At 42.6% G+C, this 27,635-nt stretch overlaps 1 protein-coding gene across 3 annotated transcripts in view; it reads left to right on the top strand.

Moving 5' to 3' along the window:
- Window positions 1-13,227: 13,227 nt before the first annotated feature.
- aldh1a3 (aldehyde dehydrogenase 1 family, member A3) overlaps window positions 13,228-27,635 on the top strand; it is a 58,004-nt gene continuing 43,596 nt past the window's right edge. For 2 of the 3 annotated variants that reach the window (XM_068342167.1, XM_068342344.1), the window contains exons 1-4: window positions 13,228-13,356; window positions 13,469-13,573; window positions 13,888-14,028; window positions 14,943-15,072. In XM_068342167.1, the coding sequence (XP_068198268.1) occupies window positions 13,258-13,356; window positions 13,469-13,573; window positions 13,888-14,028; window positions 14,943-15,072 (475 nt within the window). In that variant the 5' untranslated portion in view covers window positions 13,228-13,257. The remainder of the gene's footprint in view (window positions 13,357-13,468; window positions 13,574-13,887; window positions 14,029-14,942; window positions 15,073-27,635) is intronic. The other variant, XM_068342259.1, reaches the window with a different exon arrangement.

Here is a 27,635-nt window from a genome sequence, read left to right as displayed (position 1 = left end):
AGCGGTGTTGTCCCAGAGGTCGGCAGAGGACAAGAAACTTCACCCCTGTGCGTTTTTCTCTCGTCGCTTGTCGCCAGCTGAGCGCAACTACGACAACGGGAATCAAGAACTGCTGGCGGTAAAACTGGCTCTGGAGGAATGGCGTCACTGACTGGAGGGCGCTTCTGTCCCGTTCCTGATATGGACAGATCATAAGAATCTGGAATATATTCGTTCAGCAAAGAGACTCAATCCCAGACAGGCCCGGTGGGCCTTATTTTTCACCAGGTTCAATTTCTCCTTGTCATACCGTCCTGGTTCTCGCAACGTTAAGCCTGACGCACTTTCCCGTCAGTTTTCGGGGAATGATGCCTCGTCCCAAGACGGCGCACCCATTCTTCCCGGCCCCTGCGTGGTTGCTGCCCTGACCTGGGATGTCGAGGAGAGGGTGAGAGAGGCCATTCGTGACCAGCCCGGACCCAGCGCTTGCCCCACTGACCGCTTGTTCGTGTCAGAGGACCTGAGGACTCCAGTCATCCAGTGGGGTCATGAATCTCGTCTGGCCTGCCACCCCGGTTCCACCCGTACGGACTTCCTTGTCAGCCAAAGGTTCTGGTGGCCCAGCCTGAAAAAGGATATGCTGGACTATGTACGAGCCTGCCCTATCTGCACCCGGAATAAATCCGTGTGTCGCCCTCCCAGCTGGACTTTTACAACCCCTGCCGGTGCCCAGTCGCCCATGGTCCCATATTGCCCTGGACTTTGTTACGGGACTTCCTCCCTCTAACGGCATGACCACCATCCTCACGGTGGTTGACCGGTTCAGTAAGATGGCACATTTTACGACGGGCCTGTCTACTCCGTCCGTCGCCTATTGAAGTCCCGTAGGAGAGGAAGGGGCCTACAGTACCTTGTGGACTGGGAGGGATATGGTCCTGAGGAGAGGACATGGGTTCCTGCGAGATGGATCCTGGACGGGACTCTCATCACTGAGTTCCACCGCCTGCACTCTGACCAGCCTGCTGTTCGACATGGCCGCCCGAGGGGGGCTGGCCGCAATTCTCCGGTTCCTGCCGTTCCTGCTTCCGCGGGTCCTGGGGATTCTCGGCAGGTCGACGAAGGTGGTCTGGATTCAGACCGGTCGGAGGAGTATTACACTGTTCTGGTTACTTCCCCCCCACCCATCTGGCACTGTGGATTCTGTTTTTGGGACTTCGGGAGCCGTCCCTTGGGGGGGGATTCTGTCACGAACCGGCTCGGGGTCCGCCCCCAGCCTCACGGTGGGTTTCCCGCGGCGCAGATCCCACACCTGAGTCCAATCATCAGACGCACCTGCCACTGTTTTACCCCTAATCACAGACTATAAAGACCCAGCTTGAACACGGACCCAGTGTCAGATCCTCTGTGTTGAGGCCTTGTTTGTCGCCAGTTCATCCTGACTCCTACCTTGACCCCGGATTGTCTTTGGACCCCGACCTGCCTGCCTGGACCCGTATTAGACCTCTGCTTTGTCCCCGACCACGAACTCTGCCTCTCGGACTTGTACCTCTGCCTGCCTGCCTGTTTCCCGTAAGACCTGTCCGTATTCCCCCGTGTCTGCACGCCGCTCGTCCCGCTCTGTTTCCCTGGACTCGTGCACCGGTCTTTCCCGTGCGTCCCTTGTGTGCCTTTGCGGGAATAAAGACTTTAGTTCAGACGCACCTGGTCTCCGCTTCTGTCTCGGGCCTGACAGTAAATCTGTATACCATACAAAGGCCTTATCAATCAATCAAACAACCTGGCATGCACAGTCATATATGTGGACAATTTGGAGTGACCAATTCACCTAAAGGCGCACTGGCATTGTGCCCGGAGTTTCCACCGTCTCACGCCCTAAGCCAGCTCCCCGCGACCTGCGACAGCAGAAAAAAGCAGTAGACGATGAATGAAGGAATGAATTCACCTAAATTGCACAATTTTGGAAGTGGCAGGAAGCCAGTGAACCTGTAGAGAGCCCACGCAGACATGAGCAGATCATACAAACTGCATGGCAAGGAACCAAAGCCGAATGTGTAAGGTGACGGCACTGCCTACTGCACCACTGTGTGCCCAAAAACCATCAAATAGATGGTCAAAAATACGATTTCAATCTGCATTGTCTGAAGGAGGAGGAAAGATTTAAGTGAAAAATAGTTTTCCTAGAAAAACTATAAATTCCTAGCATGGTTTAAACTCTTGGTTCTTCAACTACTGGACTTTTTTGTGGTAACACCTAATGCTATTCACTGCAATCTGCCCTCTGCAGAGTTTATGATTCATTTCACTCTGTCAGATACATAAATAGTTTATTTGTCTGAAATCTGACATCTGTCTTGTGCCTTGGTGGAGGACAGGAACACACTGTCAGGATGCCTGAGGACCGGAGTTCTTCTCTCATCAACCTTTTTTTTATAAGCCTCCGTTAGACAGGCCAATAAAAACAGTGATGAAAGACTCTGTCTAAGCTCCTTAAATGAAGATGAAGAATACTTTAATAATCCTGAGGGGAAATTTTGTTTAACAATGTTAGTAAATTGCTCTGATCTATAAAGACGAAGCACTCTCTCATGCCTTACAATATAGAGTGTTCAGAGACTGGGGGGATGCAAATTGGTGAGATAAAGCCAGAAGAATTCTTTCCTTTCTTGACATCAAAAAGCTGACAATGCATTTATATAAACTTAGGTGGTGAGGGATGACAGAGGGCCACCAGTCACACAAATTCCATCTGCAAGATGATCTTTACTTTGAATGGATATTGGCATTGAGACTAAGGACCAATGATCATAAAAAAATTTCCTATAATATACGACTACAATATAGCAAGCAAGGATTAACAAATTGAATTAGATTATAATCGGGTTTATTTAGAAAATAAATGCAATACAGGAAACGTCAAAGCGCTGTTTTCTGTGCTCATTGATTGTTGTGTGGTTGCAGTACAGTCACTCTGCCAAAGAGGGTGCCGACGTTCTCAATGAATGGGGCGCCGAGTAATTTTTTTTTTAATTTTTTTATTTTATATACTGGTTTGATCCCCGAAGGGAAATTAAGAACGCACACTCTAGCTACTGATTACAAACGCATGCATACATATATATTTGTGAGTACAGGCCCCTGTATCACACACACACACACACAAAGGGGCCTGTAGGCATGCAGGGGAGGTAGAGTGGCAGGCAGCTCCTTCTTGGTGCGCCTCAAATGAGCAATTTGTAAAGGGGACGGCACCTTGCTCAAGGGTGCCTCGGCAGTGCTCCGGAGATGAGCTGACACCTCCCACTGTCAGCTCACCTCCGGGTATTTTTGGGGGGGCGGGAGCGGGAATCGAACCGCCGATCTTAAATCATAGGACGACCCGCTCTACCGCCCGCTTTTACCACTGAGCCACTGCCGCCCCTAATGAAAGAGTTTGCGGCACAATTGTCGCAAACAGTTCGAAGCCCCGTTGGGCGCGATTCAGACATCACTACCAGTAACTGATTTAATTATTTATTTAAATTCACATCAGAAAAATGCATGGAATACTTACATCCCTTTCTGGTCTCAACATTCAAAACGATACACACCGAGCTTCAATGAGCATTTTATATAGATGTGAAAGTGACCGGAGCATACCACTGTGACAGGGGTGGTTGATTTGTGTTAAAATGTATGTTTTTGTTACACGTGCTGAGGTTGGTGAATTTAAGCAGGCTGCTTACCACGAGTGGTGGAATTATGTCTGATGTGGTTTTAAAATGTTTTTTTGTTTATTTTGTCACCCAAAGCATGGGCGAGTTTGGGTTAAGCTTCTTTGATAGGACAGTTGGTCATGACCAACAGTATAAAGAACCTGACCTATAGCATTGTGAGGATTTTGTCTGAGTCAGCTCGAGGTGGAGGATGTGCTGCTGACAGCACATGGTCTTTTTGTTGAAGTTGTGAGTAGAGAAATAAAAGTAAAAGTTTTACCTGCAATCTTTGGTTGGCTCATTTCTTTACACCTGGCCCTCATCAAACAAACTCAATTACACCACACAACAACGCATACCCAGCGTTTTCAAAAAACTTCACCTTTGGCCAGCATTTTTGTCCCGGGTATCTGCATTGTAAAGTGGACGAAAGTCGTGACAGCAACAAAATGTCTCACTGGCGATGCCTTATACCCTATTGTTCAAGTGATTCCTACTGGTAGATGCGCCGTGATTGGTTGGGTGCTTGATTGACAGGTAGTGGGTGGAGTTTAAAAACGTGACAGTGTGTGGTTTTCAGGTGAGCTTATTCAAATATAGGGCCTTCTCACAAAATTAGCATATAGTGATAAAGTTCCTTATTTTCCATAATGTAATGATAAAAATTAAACTTTCATATATTTTCGATTCATTGCACACCAACCGAAATATTTCAGGTCTTTTATTGTTTTAATAAAAAAAATCATTTGAATCAACAAATTAACTCTAAAAACCTGCAAAAGATTCCTGAGGCTTTTAAAATTTCCCAGCCTGGTTCATTACTCAAAACCACAATCATGGGTAAGACTGCCGACCTGACTGCTGTCCAGAAGGCCATCACTGACACCCTCAAGCAAGAGGGTAAAACACAGAAACAAATTTCTGAGTGAATCGGCTGTTCCCACAGTGCTGTATCAAGGCACCTCTGTGGGAAGAAAAAAGTGTGGTAGAAAACGCTGCACAACCAGAAGAGGCCACTGGACCCTGAGAAAGACTGTGGTGAAGGGCCAATTCCAGACCTTGGGGGACCTGCAGAGGCAGTGGACTGAGTGTGGAGTAGAAACATCCACTGTGCACAGGCGTGTGCAGGAAATGGGCTACAGGTGCCACATTCCCCAGGTCAAGCCACTTTTGAACCAGAAACAGTGGCAGAAGCGCCTGACCTGGGCTACAGAGAAACAGCACTGGAGTGTCCAAAGTAGTTGGATGAAAGCAAATTTTGCATGTCATTCAGAAATCAAGGTGCCAGAGTCTGGAGGAAGAGTGGGGAGAAGGAAATGCCATAATGCCTTAAATCCAGTGTCAAGTACCCACAGTCAGTGATTGTCTGTGGTGCCATGTCAGCTGCTTGTGTTGGACTAGTGTGTTTTATCAAGGGCAGGGTCAATGCAGCTAGCTATCAGGAGATTTTGGAGCACTTCATGCTTCCATATGCTGAAAAGCTTTATGGAGAGGAAGATTTCATTTTTCAGCACAACCTGGCACCTGCTCACAGTACCAAAACCACTGGTAAATGGTTTACTGACCATGGTATTACTGTGCTCAATCGGCCTGCCAACTCTCCGACCTGAACCCCATAGAGAATCTGTGGAACATTGTGAAGAGGAAGTTGAGAGACAGCTGACCTAACACTGTGGATGAGCTAGAGGCCGCTACTGAAGCATCCTGGGCCTCCATAACACCTCAGCAATGCCACAGGCTGATTTCCTCCATGGCACACCGCATTGAAGCACGTCATTTCTGCAAAAGGGTTCCCGACCAAGTATTGAGTGCATAACTGAACATAATTATTTGAAGGTTGACTTTTTTTGTATTAAAAAGACTTGTTTTTATTGTTCGGATGAAATATGCTAATTTTATGCAATAAGGATTTTTGGTTTTCCTTTACTTTTTTGCCAAAATCATCAATATTAAAACAATAAAAGGCTTGAACTACTTCAGTTGTGTGTAATGAATTTAAAATATATGAGAGTCTAATGTTCATCAGTACATTACAGAAAATAATAAACTTCACAATATGCTAATTTTATGAGAAGGACATGTATATAGGTGGGGAGATGAAATTACATGTGTTAATTCATAATTCGTTAGAAGATAAAGGTTATGTCTAGTAAATTAGTCCCCTTAAAATGCATTTACAGTCATACAACCAGTAGGCAACATTTTCCTCTATGATGTAATATTACCACAAATACCTTGTTTGTTTGTTTTTACAGTTCTTTGCTGTTTCTTTCTTTGGATTACATTTAAAATATCTTATTGTATTTAAAAACATATCGATTGTCTGGACTATATTCATGTAGAAAGAACGGAACTTTGACACTAGAGAATGAGGATCTCATTCGCTCAATAAACCAGCGATCGCTGTAGTAAACTTGTAAAGAATACATTAATTAATATGGTAAAGAATACAGTAATTGACAACAGTATAATTATTTTAATAAATGTAAACTTAAACTTAAATCTTAAACTTTGACCTTGGATAACTGATAAATATAGCACAAATCCCTTATTGTAAGGTTTCACAGTTGTGGCCTCAACTGTTTGCTCCCTGCTGACAGTCTTGTTTACTAGCAGCACTCTGGTTCTTGTAATTTGGTAGGTTATCCTCTGTAACATATTTTGCAACAGTAAGAGACTATGAGCCTCTACCTCATTTGGGCTCCTTTCTTTCCATCCTGTATATTTTTCAATAAATGGAAACACTGTGTTCTCATCAGGAATGAAAAGAGTCTTTGTTTGGCTCTGAACACCTGGGCAGAGTCAGCTCAATGTGCTGCCCCCCACCTCCCCACCCCCATCCTCACCCTCATTCCCAACCCCCAACTCCCCATCTACTTTTTCCTGCCCAACTTTTTAATCCATTTTGCTCTCGCCTTTTCTTTTCCCTCCACTATCTTTTACATTGTGTGCATCTCTGCCTACACCAGTATTACTTTACACACAGGTAACTCACCTGTAACTCATTGCCTGCAATTGATAACTATATACATCAATTTGTACCGTCTGATGGAGCTCCTCTATCTTCCACACCAGGGTCGTGACAAAATGCTCCCCTGTAGGTGGCAGCAGTGACGCTTGGAAGTGATGAGACAGACGATGGGCGGCACTGTGGCGCAGTGGGTAGCACTGTCGCCGCGAAGAAAGATGGTTCGAGATTCGAGTCCCGCTCTGTGCGGAGTTTGCATGTTCTTCCCGTGTCTGCGTGGGTTGTCTCTGGGTTCTCTGGGTTCTCTGGCTTCCTCCAAAAACAAGTGTTTGAGGTTAATTGGCTGGTCCAAATTGCCCGTAGTGTGTGAGTTGTTTGTCTTTGTGTGGCTCCGCGGTGCAGTGGCACCCAGAGTTTGCCCTGCCTCATGTTCTAAGACGTCCGGGATAGGTTCCAGCTTGCCATTACCCGCTACGGCGAATACAGCGGTTCAGAAAATGAATGCATGAATGACAGACGATGGCAAAATGTTAGAAGTGTGACATACAGCTCACACTACAGAGAATGTGTCATGGTAGTTGGGGAGAAAGAGAGTTGTGATGGTGAAAAAAGAATGCAGAGAGAGATGGATGTCATAGAACGGATGAACAGGTGAAAATTACAATCACATTCCTTTCATTGCCACCCCTAAACTGTGGTAATGCATGGTGAAATTTGGAGTGGCAGAGAAGTACGCTAGAATAGCACAGGATATGTACAATGACAGTGGAACAGGAGTAAGGTGTGCCGCAGGTGTGACACAGGAGTTCAAGGTAGAGGTGGGACTGCATCAGGGATCAGCCCTGAGGCCCTTCCTATTTGGAGTGGTGATGGATAATCTGAGAAATAAAGTTATTGTCATGGTTCTGTGTTTGTATTGTTGTTCTGCAGTACTGCGGTGTAGCAGGAGGTCAACAGAGCCTTGTCTCCACACCTGTGCCTCATCTCCATGCCTGTGCCCCATCAGGTTGATTAGCCTGAGGCTTTTTGAGCCAAGTTCTTGAGATGGTCTGTTCTGTAAGATTCCTTTTACGATGTGCAGGTTTCTCTTTAGTGATCTCCTGTTTCTTGTGCCTCTAGTTACATCCCGCTTCAAAGCAGTGATGTATTGTAATTGTCAGTGTTTGTGTGTTTGTCCATCCGTCCGTTCATTAATCCACAAAATGTCTTCATTGCGGATAGAAAGATGAAACAAAAAGCACATTACTCGGGGACAAAGCGGATGAAAATGAGATGATGACCTTTTCATTGAGCAAAAAAATAGGTCAAGGTCAAATTTCAACTTTTGTACTCTCAGAAACCAGATGAGATAGAAAAACAAGGGAGAAGACCACTGTAAGACCATTGATCAAAGCTAGTGCTTTCATCACTATGCACCAGCTTTGCTCTATGGTCATACACATTGGCCATCTCCATATGCACTAGTCTATGCACTAGCCAGGTGCTACTTTCAGGGTACCCTGACCTACTTTCAGGGTAGGTTGTACCCCCTGATGGCACGGGGCACGAAGGAGGACCTCAGCCTCTCGGTGGAGGCGCTGTGTGACAGCAGTCTGCCACTGAAGGTGCTTCTCTGCTGGGAGAGGGTGGTGTGCAGGGGGTGGCTGGTGTTGTTCATGATAGCCCTGACCAGGCTATTCAGGCTCAGCCCGACCACTGAGCCCGCTCTGCGGATGAGTCTGTTCAGACGGTCCATATCTCTTTTCCTAGCCCCGCCACCCCAACACACAATGGCATATGACAGCACACTGGAGACTACGGACTGATAGAACATGAGATGGAGCTTAGGACAGATATTGAAGGAGGCCAGCCTCCTCAGGAAGTACATCCTGCTCTGCCCCTTCTTGTGCACACAGTCCGAGTTGAGCGACCAGTCCAGTCTGCTGTCTAGCTGCAGTCCCAGGTACTTATAGTTACCTACCACCTCCACCTCACCGCCCTCGATGATCACTGGCTGTAGAGAGGGGGATGCCCGCTGGAAATCCAGCACCATCTCCTTCAATAGCAACAGTGAGTGGGTTATTTTTAAAATCTCAGACACACACAATTAGCACATTTAATTAGGGTTCAGTTGGGTTTCTCTGTCTGTTAAAGCGCTTTGAAATGTCTGCTGCCATGATTAAGCGCTATATAAATAAAACTTGGTTGATTGATTGAATTAAAAAAAACTTGTTGTTTCCCACATGTTTGCTTATATGTTACGTTTACTTATAAATGAAGTCTATGCACTGCTCATTCTGAACAAAAGCATCGAAAAAATTTTGAGTTGAGATATGTCATCCTCCATTTTTATAGTAAGGCAAGGTGAGTGAAAAACAAATGAATTTCTGGACTAGTTTGCTGTCACTTCTTCTACGGCCAAAGACGAAGACTCCCCGGCCGAATCCCTGAGTCAGCTCCACCTACCATGAGGCAGGAGAACTGTGTGCCTCACTTTATGCTTTCCCAGTCGTTTCAGGAGAGCTCAACTCAAGAAAGACGTTACCCACATACAGTTGTTGACAAAATAAACACTGTATATCATATACATTAGCTAAATGATGGGAATTTAGTTCATACAGCAAACGTGTTTGAACATTTTAGTAGCAACATGTAGAGAGATAGCATTACAGTCTCACTGTTTAGCTAATAGCACAGCTAGCTGAGCCATTGCTCAATCCATGGTGAGGCTCGGCTGGCTGGTGCCTCACCGCAGGTCTATTCTCAGTATTTCCCATGAGAATGAGAAAATTCAGCGAATTTGAGTAAAAGTAACCTAAAATTGGTGACTAAAAACAGAAAATAACTTTATAATACACATCATTGATAAATATAACCATTTAATTTATTTCTTCCATTTTTCATTTTTTTCTTTCATGACGGCAGGTGAGGTACAGCCTGATCGCAGGTCTGACCGCACGCCACTGGTGTTAGAGGTAGCATCACTATCATTACCTTTTCCCTGAAAGATTATTTTGTTTTGGAACTTTTGCAAATAAATCTACATTGAGTTTTGACTCTGCATCTGGGTCCTGGCTCTCCTTAAACAACATGTGACAGAATATTCTTGCACAATAAATGGATCCAGCAGAGTCGGAGCAACTCAACCATGCTCTTTCATCACACGGAACACAAGTCAGCCAACACAAAACAATGCTGCGGCAAGTTAAAGAACACTTGCAGCAACTCTCCACCAATCTTGCCCAGCTAAGCATCCATCTGAGAGCTATGAACACCAGTTTTTGCCATCCAAGTCCTTTAGTCTCTCCTCAGTTGCCTGCAGCACCTCCCACCTCCCAGACATTGTCTCCCAGAGAGCCGTTGGTATCGATCCCACCCAGGTATTCTGGAGATTTGGGCACAATTTATTTTACAGTGCATGCTAGTTTAGTCAGCAGCCCAGCACATACGCAACAACCCAGTCAAACATAGACTTCATTATGAAGCCTTCATTATGAGTTTACTATCAAGTCAGGCAGCTGCTTGGGCCCTGGATATCACCAAACGAGAATCAGAGTCGCTAAAGGACTACAAACAGTTTATGGAGGAAATTAAGTTTTTGATCACTCAGTATGAGGTCGAGAAGGAGTAGGCAAGCTTAATGAGCTAATCATATTAGCGACACAAATTAATAATGGGCTAAGGGAGGAAGATAGGGAGGTGAAGAAGGACCAGGCTCGTCGCCCTCTACACTGCAAAGTTGAAAATGCAAATTAAACACCCTCAGAGTTGAAATTAACACTGACCCAGGGTTTATATGAGAACCACTGGTTAAGTATTACCGTATTTTCCGCACTATAAGGCGCACCTAAAAGCCTAAAATTTTCTCATAAACCCGTAGTGCACCTTATAATCCGGTGCGTCTTATATATGGATTGATATTCATATTAATATTGGTCAAAAACATGATCGCTGAAAAAAAGCGGGCAGTCTAGCTGCCAGTCATCCCGCACTGCGCCACCAGAGGAGCACCCTCACAAGGCACTCGGGCCTACGCCCCCTAACAACGGTAGTCAAGGGGCGTCACCGAAGGCCCTGAGCTGTTCTCAGACGGTAGAGCAGACTGTAGGAGCACTGGTGATTACGTAGCAAAACATAAGGAACTTTCAGCCATTCTATTAATAAAGTTTGACTGACTGACTGATCTCAGTATTTCCTAACTATTTGGCATCGGAAATGACCCACTTTAAACTTAATTGGTCTAAAAAAATGCCATTGTGCTGTAATCTGGTATCTAATGACGGTCCATTAGTCTGTGGAAACACACAGACAAACTGGCATAAAGGTGAATGAAAGACCCTGAAAGCTGAACTTCCAGCCTTTTCTGAAATTTCAAGAGCAGAGTCACTGCTCGACAAAGGTGTCAGCTACAAATGTAGTTGATAGCTCTGGGGGGGGGGGGGGGGGCGTATTCAGGCTTGTGTATTTTGTCTGCAGCAATGTGCTGTGAAATTCACGGCGGTGAGACACCGACGTTAAAGTCAGTTCTAGGAGTAAAACAGAGCGTCACATTTGCCAGTAAATTAGCAGCCTGACATTAAAAACTAGTTAAAAAATTGTTTAGGACACACAGCAGCAAATATCTGCACCTCACCTCCGACTGGACTACCGATCGATCGAAACAATATTTAATTAATAAACGAAGACGAACATCGGAGCTTAAATATCTGCTTCGAACTTCAGATCAGGAAATAATCCGCTCTGTTCGCACTGACTGCACTCGTAATGCATTTAACCAGTTTTTAATGTCAGGTTTTTTAATATGCGTGTTGACTTCTTTCAAAGATGGCAAAGTGATCAGGTTTCTTTGATGAGGCTCAGAATGGCTTATTGACATAACAATAGGGGCCATTCAAAGGTAGTCAGGAAGTCATGAATGCAATCATGAGTGCCTGCTCAGTTCCCGCCCAAAAGAACACCTCGGAGGTGAGCTGACAAGGGGAGGTGTCAGCTCCCCTCCAGAGCACTGCCGAGGCGCCCTTGAGCAAGGCGCCCTTGAGCAAGGTGCCGTCCCCCTTACAAGTTTCTCATTTGGGGCGCACCACAAAGGAGCTGCCTGCCACTCTACCCCCTCTACATGTGCACAGGCCCCGTGTGTGTTTATGTGTTCAGGGCCTGTACACACATATATATGCATGATTTGAACTAACTAGAGTGTGCCACTAATTTCCCTGCAGGGAATATAATCAGTATATATAAACCACTTAAGCATTTCAATCAGCCATATTGCAGCACTGAGACGTATGACCTCATGGCAAGGAAAAAAACACAGCTTTGACTCAGTTTTGTATACACTCTCTGACTAGTCCTAATACTCACGAGTGCCAAATAAAAAAATCAGTTGCAAGAATTAATGCTAAGTTGATAAGTGATTTACATTGACTCTAATAAATACTCCTGTCTGAATCAAACTGAACGTAAACCTTGTCCACCTCACACAGGGTTCCTGCTTATTCATGTGGATCTGGGCCTGCTTTGCATTTCTTTTATGAATTTCTCTGATAAACGCGGACAACCCTGTTGCTCTCTTGCTTTCCCCTCCCTTCGCCTTCCCCTACAAATACACATGCAAGCACACACATTTCTCTTATGCACTTCAAAATGAAAATGATCATCTATACAATGCTTATAAATTATCAGCAGGGGTTCTAAAACTCAATCTGTTTTGTCTCAAAGATAAATATACAAGTACACACATGTGGTCATTTTCCTCTCTGTGTTTCTATTTCCTTTCCGTAAATCCCTTTTAGTCCGTCTCTCTCATTATGTGGTGTTAGAAAGTTGCTGAAGCGAAAAATGAGTTAGTGAATGCCTGTTGTCCTAATTAAACTTTGACATAACGAGTGACAAGAGGCGTTGAAGAGGAAACAATAGTAGACTTTGAGTGTGGAGCAAGCAAACAGCTTTGTCCTCAAGAACAAAGGCATGTGTTTGTATATATTCAACTCCATTCAACTAAACCAGACCCAGGTGCAACTTTGAATGGAACGTCACAACTTCTAATATCTCTACACTGTTAACAAAAATGCAGTCAAAAGTAAGGCATCAAAAAACAGGAATCAAATCAAATACAATACGCTGCCTTGCGATACAAATGTTGCAGTCTTCTTACTTGCCTGGCCTGGAAAATGCAGCCTCATGAGTAAGAAACTGTAGCCTTGAATTGTTAAAATGCTGTTTTGAACTGTGTCTGCTAAATCAACATTTAACTAAATAAAATTAAAATAAAGACTCTAAATTTAGTATTTGAGGGGTGTCACACAAATTGTTTATAGATGTGTGCTGACCAGCCTCTAACAAGAAAAATAACAATGAGCTTTAAGAAACATGACTATTAATAATTATTATTTAATTTACATTGGCAGATAAACAGTGTTCCACACTGTTCACACAACTTTTCAATATAACACATGTTTCTGGACATGAACAAGAATAATCTTAGTCAAAAGCACTTTGCTATTCACAGGGGCGGAGCTAGGCACTTATCAGCTATTGTGTGTGAAAGGGAGGAACTGCAAATTCTCATAAAAAGACTGTGGAATGCCTTACAGTGCTGAGGACACAGCACAGACAGAGCCTCGACTGTACTGGACGGATAAAATGGCACACAATGGAACAACACAGAATGGGGTGGCTGAGGAGATCCCAGCATTGCCTTTTCCTGAACCTGTTAAAGTCCAGGATATTAGACACACCAAGGTAAGGAGGCTGAGCAAATTTTAATTGCTACAGGTGAAGTGTGTGCCCAGACTATTTTAACACTCTTAGCCCATTCTTAACAATCAAGAACCGTGCCAAACAATTTTCACAGATATTTATCAACAATGAATGGCTTACATCCAGCAGTGGAAGGACATTTCCAACTTTCAACCCAGCAACATGTGTCAAAATCTGTGATGTGGAAGAGGGAGACAAAGTAAGAGGGCATTTTGACTGGATCAAATTTTTTTATAATAACAATTTACCATACACTTCTTTGTGGTTTGATGGTTTGTTGCTTATCTTAAATTTGAAATATATTTTATTTAAGGCTTGTGTGAAGTCGTCAGAAATATTAAAAGATACAGCATGAAACAAAATGTATGCCTTTACAATAAAACTTTGACATTATTTCCACAGGACACAAACAAAAGTTATAAAACACATTAGTTTAGGTTTTTATGTAGACTGCGTGGTGTATGTGTCCTGATGTTGTCTCCCTCTCTCTTTCTGCTTAATTCCTCTGGGTAGGAAGATGTGGACAATGCAGTGAAGGCAGCAAAGGCAGCCGGTCAGAGAGGCTCTCCCTGGCGTAAAATGGATGTTTCCAGTCGGGGGAAGCTACTGCACATGTTGGCTGACCTGGTGGAGAGGGACCGAGTCCTGCTGGCGGTGCGTTCAACCTTTTAATTAGCTGGGCTATATTTGTGATCTGCAAAAGAATGAAATGAATGGTTAATTAAAAAGATCAACAGCGGAGTTTTCTCTTAACATGAAAATATGATAGATGTACAGTACATGCAGAGAATTTAGACAAAATTAAAATTGGGAATTATGGTAAGTTTTTATCTTGCTGTTCATTTCAGTGATTTAAAAGACAAATGTGTTAAGTTGTCTGCGTTATGAGCAAACTGGAACTTGAACATCTATAATTAAATTCACCTAATGTGATCATTTAATATATCCTGCATAGTAGTCAATGTAACAGCATTGTTTAATTACAGTCTAAAGTAATAATACAAGAAACATTTGCGTTAATTGTCAAAAGGAAGATTTGCAGCATGGAACTTGATGATAATTTTACCATGCAGTACTTTTTCTTGTTTAGGCAAAATCCCTGTGGGATTTCATTAAAGTTTGTGCAATAGTGCATTATGTGTAAAATTTGAAAGAATTATGTTTTAGAGTAGATTCCAATAAAGGGGAGGGTTCATCATTTCTTTCATATTTTGACATTGCTTTTCATATGTTAGTTGTCGGCAATTAGGCTAAGGTTTAATTTAATTAACAGGAACTGCTGAGGTATTTGGTTGGCAGGTTCAATTTCAATTACTGACTTGAATTATGTCATAAAATACAGAAATACTGTATCATTAAATAACACATATTTTGATTTTAAATTAAAGTTATTTAGCGTGGCATGTTTTAATGGGACCTGAAGACTTTTCATTATAATTTGAATATGAAAGTAAAATGGCAAAACACACATTTAGCACCTATTACTATACCAAATATTTGACTAAATGGGACATTAGGTGAATATACTGTATTTGGAGGTGAGGCTACTTTTTTTTTTTTTTTTTTAGACCTTGGAGACACTAGACACAGGAAAACCCTTCTTACAGTCCTTCTTTATTGACCTTGATGGCAGCATCAAAACCCTTCGATACTATGCAGGTTGGACTGACAAAATCCAAGGCAAGACTATGCATGTAGGTGAGTGACCATGAAACTTCTAGGCATTACATAATATTGTGTGGTGTCAATGTTCCAGTTTGGTGTAATAAAGAACGTTTAATTCATGTATCAAACAGTAGCTCGTGCTTCTACTTTACAACATGGATTGTTTTGCACACCAGATTATTTCTCAAATGTCATACACATGTAATTTTTTACATCTGTGCAAAGTAGATTTTGCATAAATACAAAACCAAGTGAATTCAATAGATTATCTTTCTTTTACTTGAGGATATGCTTTCATTACTCTCTGTTTATTGATTAGTTGTTTGCTGGGTTTCCACAAACCTTGTCAAGTGATGAGGTACTAGAAACATTTATACAACCCATATTACAGACCACATTAAATATTGGCATGGATCTGGATTAGGGGTTGGATCCAGAACCTTTCTGTGATTTAAAAAAAAAATACTTAAATGTAGCTTTGTTAATAATTAGTGTGTGTAGGGTTGTGCAGATTTTGTGTGTGTGTGTGTGTGTGTGTGTGTGTGTGTGTGTGTGTGTGTGTGTGTGTGTGTGTGTGTGTGTGTGTGTGTGTGTGTGTGTGTGTGTGTGTGTGTGTGTGTGTAGGGGGGCGTGATCATCATTCATTTAGTTTAGTATTTCCGAGACAAATAGAACTAGAAAAAAATTTATCCATCACCAATGTTAAATTGAGATCGAGGAGTTCATAGCAATCCATTTTTTCCATTATACCTATTATACCTTTGAGAGCAGGAAGTTGGCATTTGTGCTTGCAAATTAGTTGTTATTTTTGTAATAATCTGTAAATGAATTACTACCACACATGACGTATGTCAAGTGCGCAAAAACGTCAAACTTTTTGATTATATCCCCTAAGGGGTAGGTAACTAGTGGACCATTGGGAAATGAGATCATTAGTAGACAGGAAGTGACTTGGCCTGACTCAAGATTATCATCATCCATGGCTGGAATCTTTACCAGCCTCTTTACCTCTCTTGTCAGATTATACTTTGTGTCTTCACTGTCTCTGTGGGAAGCAGACGGATAAACCACACTTGCCTTTTCCTCTCAAATAGATACCAATAGGCAGTGAGAAACAAAAGACACAGCATGACAAAAGGAAGAGAAAGAGGCTCAGATAGAAATCAGTGAGCTGCAACACTGTGAGAATTAACGATCAGTTTTTCCTCAATGTCTTGCTGAGGCAGCAAGCACTCAGTTCGGTAATTTTGCACTGGAGGAATCTGATTGCATGCCATCAAGATTAGACTAAAAGCTTTAAAAAGTTAATATGAATACCAAACCAAAGTTAGAAATTACATTTTACAAAAATGATTTGTGGGGATAGGCGCCGGCTTCCCGCGACCTGCGTTTGCGGATTAAGCGGGTTAGAAGATGAATGAATGAATGATTTGTGGTTTTTGTTTAAACTGATTTGTTTTGTTTTTTATTTCTTACATGAAGGGAAAATATATAGGGAATATAGGGAAAATATCTTTTTTTAATAAATAGGTCAGGATAGACTCATTGTTGTGTAGAACAAAATCTTAATCTATGATTTAATGATAAGCACATAATATGAGACAATACTGATCTTCTATGGTGCTGGAATCATGATTTTAAAATTAAACTGCTTAACTACATGTCATATAACATTATATTATCCTTGAGCTAATTCACATACATCCAGATACAACCAGATGCTCTGACTTTCATGTTATTACAGTGTGCCCTCGTTCCTGGCGGTTCATGCGTTCCAGGAACCACACGCGATTAACGAATTCCGCGATAGAGCAACAAACTATTCATCTTATTATTTACGTTAATTTAAACGTTTGTGAACCCCGTACAGATATTAAACCTCCCTCTGTCTGTATTACCTTTTCACAGTCTTATTGACTGTTTAAAGCACTTTTATGTCTCACGTAAGTCTGAGACTCATGGAATGTAGTATGCTCCGGATGCCATCAGCCAATAGAATGCACATACAATATTACGTGACTGCCGACCTAAAATCAGCGATGAGATGAAGTCGCGAGCGTTGATGTGCGAATGCAAAATTATTCTTGCATTCATGTGGCAGAGATAATATGTCCAATTAAAAAGAAACAAAAACCAACATGAATGTATTGTAAAATAATAAAATGATGTACTGTATATTTAATAAACAAAACATAATGAAGGGCAGCACGGTGGCGCAGTGGTTAGCGCTGTCGCCTCACAACATGGCGGGTCCGGGTTCGAGTCCCGCTCTGTGCGGAGTTTGCATGCTCTCCCCCTGTCCGCGTGGGTTCTCTCCAGGTTCTCCGGCTTCCTCCCACCTCCAAATCATGCGCTTCAGGTTGATTTGCCGGTCCCAAATTGCCCGTAGGAGTGAGTGTGTGTCTGCGTGTTTGTATGTCTTTGTATGTGTCTCCCCCGCCTCACGCCCTGTGCCAGCTGGGATAGGCTCCAGCTCCCCGTGACCCGCTACAGTGGATACAGCGGCGGCACATGACAATGAATGAATGAATGAACATAATGTCAAAATATAATTAAGCTGTTGCGAGAGTACCAGCACATAATATTTAGTTACCCTGTCAAGATAACATGAAACATAGGCTTGAAAAAGTAACATGGAATTAAGCAACATACAGAAAATTCTATTGTCCTTCCCAGGACAAATATTGCACTTTCATAGATTAACCTAAATGACAGACTTACAGTAGTTCAGTTTAATTGACTTCATGAATGTAGCCGCAAGACGACAAATGTAGCCACACTAGGACACAAGCCAGTGTCTTATTGTGCTGGTCCCAAGCCTGGGTAAATACAGAGTGCTGCGTCAGGAAGGGCATCCAGTGTAAAACTTTGGCCAATACAAACATGCGAATCAAACCTGTGACTTCCATACCGGATCATTCGAGGCCCGGGTAAATAACGACTGCCATCGGTGCTGTTCACCTACAGGGTGCCGGTGGAAATTGGACTACTGTTGGTCGAAGAAGGAGAGGAGGAAAGTGTGTTCGTAGGAAGAGCGAGAAGAAGAACGCCAAGAGTATAGGACTGAGAGTAGGGACATTAAATGTTGGAACTATGACAAGAAAAGGTACAGAGTTGGTTGGCATGATGCAGAGGAGGAAGGTAGACATACTGTGTGTCCAGGAGACCAGGCGGAAAGGTAGCAAGGCTAGAAGTTTAGGAGCAGGGTTCAAGTTGTTCTATCATGGTGTAGATAGGAAAAGAAATGGAGTAGGAGTTATCTTGAAGGAGGTGTTTGTTAGGAATGTCCTGGAGGTAAAAAGAGCGTCAGATAGACTGATGAGTCTGAAACTGGAAATAGAAGGTGTGATGTTCAGTGTGTTAGTGGGTATGTTCCACAGGTAGGATGTGAGCTGGAGGAGAAGGAGAAATTCTGGTTGGACTTCGACAAAATGATGCAGAGCATACTTAGAAGTGAGAGAGTTGTCATTGGTGCAGACTTCAATGGACATGTTGGTACAGGAAACAGAGGTGATGAGGAGGTGATGGGCAGGTTTGGTATCGCAGAAGGACAGATGGTAGTTTAAGGATGGAAATGGCTATATTGAATACTTTCTTCCAGAAAAGGCAGGGACATAGGGTGACCTATAAGAGTTGAGGTAGGAGCACACAGGTAGACTACATTTTATGTAGATGGTGTAATCTGACTAGAGTGTAGCCAAAAAGCATAGGATGGTGGTGTGTAGGAAGACTCTGGTGGTGAGGAAGATGAAGAGGGCAAAGGCAGAGCAGAGGACAAAATGGTGGAAGCTGAAAAAGGAAGAGTGTTGCATGACTTTTAGGAAGGAGTTAAGACAGGCTCTGGGAGGTGCTTCCAGATGACTGGACAACTACAGCTAATGTGATCAGGGAGACAGGTAGGAGCGTACTTGGTGTGTCATCTGGAAGGAAAGTAGATAAGGAGACTTGGTGGTGGAATGAGGAGATACAGGAGTGCATCTCCTAAGAAGAAGTGGGACACTGAGAGGACTGAGGAGAGTAGACAGGAGTACAGGGAGATGCAGCGTAAGTTGAAGGTAGAGGTAGCAAAGGCCAAACAAGGGGCCTATGATGACTTGTATGCTAGGTTGGACAGTAAGGAGGGAGAGACTGATCCATACAGGTTAGCAAGACAGAGACAGAGGGAAGGACGTGCAGCAGGTTAGGGTTATTAAGGATAGGGATAGAAGTCTATTGACAGGTGCCAGTGTGATGGGAAGATGGAAAGAGTACTTTGAAGGGACGATGAATGACGAAAATGAGAGAGAACAAAGACTAGAAGAGGTGACTGTTGTGGACCAGGAAGTAGCAAAGATTAGTCAGGATGAAGTGAGTAGGGCATTGAAGAGGATGAAGAGTGGAAAGGCAGTTGGTCCTGATGATATACCTGTAGAGGTATGGAAGTGTCTAGGAGAGGTGGCAGTTCAGTTCCTGACTGGGTTGTTCAACAGGATCTTAGATAGTTAGAAGATGCCTGAGGAATGGAGGAGAAGTGTGCTGGTGCCCATTTTTAAGAACAAGGGAGATGTGCAGAGTTGTGGCAACTACAGTGGAATAAAGCTGATGAGCCATACAATGAAGTTATGGGAAAGAGTAGTGGAAGCTAGACTAAGGGCAGAAGTGAATATTTGTGAGCAGCGTTATGGTTTCATGCAAACTATTAAGTGACTGTAGAGTTAACGTTCAATGACATAATGGGTCAAGTAAACTACTTTGGTGGAAGATCGTGCCCTCTCTATTTAGTATTTCAATCATACTCAACCTCAGCAAGTAGAAGTTGGCAACACTGGATAATGGATGTGATTTTCCCGAACTGCATGACTTAGGGAGTTTGTTACCCAAGCAGATATTGTGTTTTCATCTCTGTTCAAGTTTCTTCATTGTTTAGGTGAAACTATTGGTTGAATTTCTAATTTACGTGAAAGAATTGAACAGGAATGTAAAACTTTAGTTGGTTCCATCGACTTTAGTACAAATGTGGATAAAGTAAATATTTTCTTTTTAATTTGACTTTTTTGAAATTGCTATCTATCTGTCCAGCCATCTGTCTGTTTGTTTGTCCGTCCATCCGTCTGTCTATTTATGACTACTCATCATCAATAGGATGGAATATTTGTGTCCTCAGAGCGCTGTGTCTATTGTAAAGAACATATCACTGTGTGTCAGTTCGGAATGAGGACTGTTAACAAGCTAGAGTTGCTGTAGGCCTGAGTATACCTTTGGTTATTGTGTTACACTCAACTTTTGTATGGAGACAATGTTGTACTGTGATGCCCTGCCTGGGAGAATGTAACCCTCACTAAGCTGCAATGGAATACAGATTCACCCAGCAACTGAAAGATAAAGGCAGCTGAAATGAGTCCTGTCATGGGGGAGTCATGATCACTCATATGGGAAACCAGAGAAGGTCAATGTGTAGACTGAGATCCAGAGTTTGTCTGCTGAATTGAACTACACTGACAGCTATATATTAAAGCATTGTGCTATAGGTTAGGATTAAATGTTAAATTAGGATTAAGTATTAAAAAATTACAGAGCACATTGGTGCTTGGCAATAATGACTGGAAAAATTAACATGATGCTGACATGATGCTGTCTTAAAATAACTTTGAAGATGTGCAATTACTTTTATTCAAATCGACTATAACTTCAATCTTTATATTCTGTAATAAATTTATTTTAAGTACAGTAGTTAGCATAACCACTTCTATGTTCTACAATTCTGGCAATTTCAGCGCAGCAGACACTTTCAACCAGAGGACAATTAACAGGTGGGTTTGAGTTACCATGGGCCTCATTTGTTAAATATTGCAAAGAGAAAACAATGCGCTCCTTGAAATTTGTATTATTTGTATTATGTCTTTGGCTCTTGACAGTTGTGCGGGTGGACAAGGAGTCGCAATGTAGGTTGACTCCATCACAGAGTACACATTTCTGAGATGGTTTTGGCTAAGAACCATTATTTTAGTTGTATTTAAATTTTATAGCAGGAAGTTCTTGGTCATCCATGATTCATGTCCTTAGCGCATGTTTGAAATATAGCTAAGTGGCAGGTTTTGTGTGTTGTGGGAAATTTCTTTTCACTGAGTAACTGAAGTCAGCTTAATTTATACAGTGCCGAATGACACCGGAGGCGCCTCAAAGGGATTCACAGAGTCAGAGAAAGAGGACATAATTTAACACCGAGAAGCAAGCATAAAACTACAGTGGCCAGTAAAAAACTCCCTATTGGGAAGAAACTTTGGACAGTTCCTAAGTCTCTGGTGGATCATCTGCCTTGACTTGTTGCTGTGAAAAAGAAAATATTACCGATTGGAAAAATATAGTAATAAATAAGGAGGGGATTATTATTGCTTGTATTAGAATAAAGATTTAGAAAACTAAGATTTGTTTTTGTAATTTTATTCAAAGGTTTGGACTCAGTTCAAACAAGCAGCAGGTTAGTTGAGGAAGTGAGTGGAGAGGGTCATGTCTGTGTAGCCTTTCTACCGTTGTATTAAGAATATATGATATTATATATTCTGTTATGACTTCTGACACCTATGTAAAATTGATGACTTTGGACCTGATCTGCAACCGACTGGACAAATGATTTTCTGTCTTAGAGAAGACAGTTAAACATCTGGTAGATTACAGATAATCCAATAGTGAATCATTAGTGAAAAGTTGGTCAAGGGGTATAAATTTGCATGAATTTAAAGTGCATCATAATGTATCTCAACCAGCCATGATATTAACAAAGCAAATCAGTTGACTCCATCCAACCGTGTCTTCTGCATCCTCTTCTCTCACACCAATGTCTTCATGACCTCTTTCACTACATCCATAAACCTCCTCTTTAGTCTTCCTCTAGGCCTCCTGCCTGACAGTTTAAAACTCAGCATCCTTCTACCAATACATTCACTATTTCTCCTCTGGACATGTCCAAACCATCTCAGTCTGGCCTCTCTGACTATCTCCAAAACTTCTAACATGTGCTGTCCTTCTAATATAGTCATTCCTGGTTTTTCCCCAGAATATCTTGTTATCTCTGAATCCCACATTCTTTTGTGGACACCACCTAGACAGCCACCCAGAAAATGTTCTCACTGATCAGATTGGGTAGCGGTTCATAAAAAACTAAGACTAGATTCGGCAAAACTCCGTGTTAATTTTCCTGAGGTCCAACTGGCATAACTGGATGTCTGTAGTGACAATGTGAATAACAATTTACAGTTTTTACTTAGCCTTCGCCAGCCGCTTCAAGTTTGACTCCATGCCTCTTGTGCAATTTCCTCCGGGATTATTAAAGTCTCTATCTATCTATCTTGGTTTGACCCCAGGGAGACACCTCAATGTGGCCACTGAACTTGCTAACTTCACTTTCCTGAGGACGTTACCTAAGAGTTATACTCAGCATCTCATTACTAATCGGGAAAACTCATCAAAACATGAACATTGGTAGTGAACCGCGATGGACTTCTTTTTCGGACCATGCTTCCTTCGAACAGCCACACCATCCGGCTTGATGTCCCGTTTGGGAGATGCTGGGGGTAAGCTGGCAGGAGCTACCTGCTGGAGGGGGCTGGCTAGCTATCATGACTACTGGATTTGACTCTATGGTGCGGAAGTAAACTACACTTTTTACAAGTGTCATTTTTAGTAAAGCAGGCAGAGGAGTAGCTAAATGTAAGACAGACCAAGCAGGAGAGAGGACTCAGAGAAAACCCATTGCTAGTGTTGGTAACAGTTGCTTAGCAGTTATCTTTAAAATAATTTTTACAGGTATTTAAAGTTTTGTTGTTTTTTTTAAAAGAGAAAAACAGTATATTATCAGTTAAACAACAAATACAAAGTGAAGAAATGTGCTCACCAGAGTATGCACGTTCAATCCCAGAAGAAGAAGGACCTGATAGATGTCAAAGCATGAATTGCTTCTACATTTGAGTTTGAAAAATCCTTTGCTCCCCTCAGAGAAGTTGGAAAATGGTGTTTGAAACAAAAAGATACACAAATATATGGTGCGGCAGCTGTAGCTGTTTGGATTTGTAGCCATTTTTGATGTTACTGTAGGCCTTGTCCAGTGTGTTATGGTTGAAGTCCCCTGCAATTATGTGGATTGAGTTCAGATGTTTGTTCGGTGACATCATGCAGCAAGCCTAAGGCCGTGTTAACTTTAGCATCTGGAGCTATGTAGCAGGCCGTGATAAGCACCGCACAGTGTTTGTGTGATAAGTGTAAAGGTTAAGTAGGTCAAAATTTTACGGTTAGGTACTCCAGGTCTTGAGAACAGTGGCAGCTAACCAGGTCAGCATGTGGGATGGAGAGACTGAGCCAGGTTTCTGTGGCCCTAATTGCACAGCTAATCCTTACGATCTTGTCCGAGTCCATTAGCAGTCTCATTTCATCCATCTTAGTCACTAGCAAACTCACATTGGTCAGTATCAAGCTGAGAATAACTAGTCTGTAGCTAGATCCATTCTGAGTCTGGAGGCCTAACTAGTTCCTCCGGGATCTCCCGAACAATATCAGCTGATCAATCTTTATTAATGCTCCTTCCTATATCCCGTAGGTCCTGTACATCCTATACCCCGTAGGTCCTGTACATTGTCCTTGTTGCTCGGCAAGATGCTGCTTGGGCAGCTACATAAAGCACATTACATTATATACAAATAAAAACATACACCTAGGGACAGAGCAGTTGGCATCACGGGTGACCTACGCGCTGCCATAGCAAAGCTATGTGTGCCTCGCAAGTCAGTTGTATGCTCATTAAACAAACAGGACTGGTTTAAAAGAGTAGCTGAATGGGGAGATGGTGTGTTTAATTAAGGTTGCAACACAAACACATGGATATGCTGACTACATCTACAAACATTTGCGATTCCAGGACGCCAACTGTGAAATAAGTTCAGCTGTTAAATTTTCTCACTAATAAATATTCCACAAACAACAGTTAGCAGTACTAGAGTACAATAAAGTTGAAGCATTTGAGAACAGCTACAACTCAGCCACCAAGTGGTAGGCCACATATAATCAAAACACAGGGTCAGCAGATACTGTGGCACATAGTGCACGGAGGTCGCCAATTTCTGCAGTCAAGGACTGCCAAACATCAAGTCATCCTCAGATTTGCTCGAGACTGGCAGCTGCATTTAATCTTTACATCACTTAGTGCAATGCAACACTGTCAGATGCAGTGGTGTAAAGTATGCCACCACTGGACTCTAGAACAGTTGACAGGTGTTCCCTGCTTTGACATTTCAAGCTTCTCCATCTGGCAATCTGATGAATGAATCTTGGTTTGGCAGTTTCCAGTAGAACTGTACTAGTCTGCCTGCATTGTGGCAAGTGTATAGATTGATGGAGGGGAGATTATGTTGTGGGGTTGTTTTTCAGGAGTGGGTAGTGCTGTCGCCTCACAGCAAGGAGGTTCCAAGTTTGATTTCTTTCTGTGCAGAGTGTGTATGTTCTCCCTGTGTCTGTGTGGATTCTCTGGCTTCCTCCCACTTCCAAAAACATTCCATTTAGCTTAACGGATTGTTCTAAATTTACCGCAGGTGTGAGTGTGTGAATAAGTGATTGCTTTTCTGTGTGGCTGTGCAATGCGCTGGATACAAATCTGGGACATACCCCACCTCTTGAACGTAACCAGCTGGGATAGGCTTCATTGAGTTCAGCTGACACGACCCCAAACAAGTTGCCCATTAAATGCACCAGAGAGGAGCTGACTGCCGCTCTATCGTCATCCTCTCCTCTGCATGCCTGCGGGTCTTGTGTGTGTGTGTGTGTGTGTGTGTGTGTGTGTGTGTGTGTGTGTGTGTGTGTGTGTGTTAACTCATTACTATTATGCAGATTTTTTTTTCTTATTTATATTGTTTTATCCCCTATCTTTCTGTTTTGGTTGATGTTGTTGGCTTTATTTCTTGTGTTTCTGTGGTTTTAATTGTTCTATACATAATTGCATCTTGTGGTAATTTTCTAAAAAAATTGATACTCAAAATATCATATTGACCCGAATATAAGATGACCCTGATTATAAGACGACCCCTTTTTTTAAGACTCAAGTTTGAAAAAGACTTTTTGAACACCAAATTTAATTTTTATACAGAAAATAATTGCACCAGATCTCCGTACATTACACTCTGTGACACCATATTTCTCAGCCGCTTTGCAATGTTTTTAAGACTGCCTCATTTATCACCATCATAACTTCTCAGCTGCCAGTAAACCTGGCCGATCTTCGACCCACTTTTCTCCAGATTGTCGCTACGTTTCTCCATTTTCTGTTTATCTCTTCTCTTATTTTCTTTTGCTTTCTTTTTTACCGCTATTATTTATTTTTCCTTCTTTGTGCTACCGCTATTTTTATTTTTCTTCTTTGTGACAGGGGTTCGCTTTTGCCTGGGGAGTTAAGTTCAGCATTCGCTATAAAGATATCTGGCGCCATCTAGCGTTGTGAATGGGTATAATGTCTAGACCCCAAATGTAAGACGACCCCCACTTTTTCAATCTTATTTGAATGCAAAAAACACTGTCTTATATTCAGGCCAATACGGTATATAGTGCACTAGCGGGAACCCATGGATATTCCACGATAAAACAATAATATCAGACTTCATACCAAACATATTAAAACAAATGTGTAGGAGCCATGAATGAATTTACAGGTATTTTGTATTATGAGATGATATGATGATGGTTTGAATATTGTATTTGTTGTTGTTTGTGATGTTGTTTTTTGTGATCTCATTGAAGGAATAAGAGGGTCAAATGGATGTGGGCGTGAACGTCAATATAGGTTAAATAGGGTATTTTCTCACCTGTGTGGATGAGAGAGAGAGGGTGAGCGGGGTTGCCGTATTTTTTGTTGACTGCCGCAACACATCACACAACGTTTTTTATTGATACGTCTTTGTGAGTCACTTATATGAGTTTGTGAACAGTTTTTATGAGTTGATTATTCTTTTTTCGTTAATAAAGGATTAAACGTATTTTTATGTATCGTGGTGATTTTTGCCTGGAAGCGCGTCTGACAAAGGAAGGCCCCATGAACAGAACTGTATGTAGTTACTTGAAGACCGTTTTTGTCAGATACCTGAGGAGCATTTGGGATACTACATCGATTGTCCCATTCCAAAGCAATGCTACACTCGTGGCATTGCTCGTTGCTCTGGCGCTCACCAACCGTAATATTTGGAGCATCTCCTGAGCCTCCTCCTTCATCATCCCTGATCGGCAACACACTCCTTGCCAATACACTGCCAGAAAGGCTCTGTGCCAGTGTTAACTTATTAAATCGATCATCTCCATGCTTCCGTTTCGCTAACCGCTATGCCATTTTCCAATGCACAATTCATCGGCGTGTTACTTCTTCATACGACCGATCTCAGATAAATCGAACTGCTTCCCCCCTCTGGCAGCAGATCCATTACAACCGAGGTCTGAAATTCACAGCCCAGGTGTAGAAGACTTCAATCTGCCCCTTCCCGCAAAAAAAGGTAAAGACGCCATATGGCTGACTGATGACCGACTGCCAAAAGACACCATATGGCATCTTTGGCAGACAGTCATCTCATTTTCAGATTACCACCGCTATATCTGCAGTGGGTCACGGGAAGCCGGAGCCTATTTCGGTGGCATAGGGCATGAGGCGGGGGACACTCTGCTGCACGCGGAGAACCCGGAGAGAACCCACACAGATACAGGGAGAGCATGCGAACTCCGCACAGAGTGGGACTGGAACCAGGGTCCGCCGTGTTGTGAGGCGGCAGCACTAACCACTGCGCCACCGTGCTGCCCATCTTTGGCAGTCAAAGTTACTAAATTAAAATACGCCATATGGCGTCTTTGGCAGTCAATGTTAGTAGGGTGTGAATGGAGACTAAGAGAGAGAAAGGTCAGAGAGAGGAGAGGAGGAGAAGTAACACAGAGGAGATCAGTGAGTCTTGATGTTGAGCAAAATAACTAAGCAGCCTAAGTTGCCTTAATTGTAAATTGCATGAAAAAGAAATGTTTTAAGCCGAGTCTTAAATAATGCGAGGGTGTCTGCCTCCCAAAGGGAGTTGGTTTACAACAGAGGGGCTTGATAGCTAAAGGCTTTAGCTCCTGTCCTACTTTTGTAGATTCTAGGAACTACCAGTAGGCCTGTATGTTGAGAGTATAGTGCTCTAGATGGATACGAAAAGCTCCTTCAGATTGGTTGGTGTCTGGCCATGAAGGGCTTTGTAGGTGACGAGGAGTATTTAAAATCTATCCTAGCTTTCACAGGGAGCCAGTGCAGAGAAGCCAACACAGGAGAAATATGGTCTCAGTGGTAGTGGTGTCTTCAGTGACTTTTTGGGGCAGCCTGAGAAAAGTGAGTTACAGTAGTCCTGTCTGGATATGATGAAAGCCAGTGCCACCTTGGCGCTGGCTTGTCATCAAGCCAGTGGATTAATTTCTCCACATCAGAGTTAAACGACTAATCCTGATCAAAAATGACACCTAAATTATTCACGGTGGTTTTGGCCTCAATAGTGACATCATCCAAGGTGATCACATCACTAGACACTACATCCCTAACAGTTTGTGGGCGGAGCACAATTAACTATTTTTGC

Source organism: Antennarius striatus, chromosome 1 (genome assembly GCF_040054535.1).
Source record: "Antennarius striatus isolate MH-2024 chromosome 1, ASM4005453v1, whole genome shotgun sequence".
NCBI lineage: Eukaryota > Metazoa > Chordata > Actinopteri > Lophiiformes > Antennariidae > Antennarius > Antennarius striatus.
This window is presented reverse-complemented; position numbering and strand designations above follow the sequence as displayed.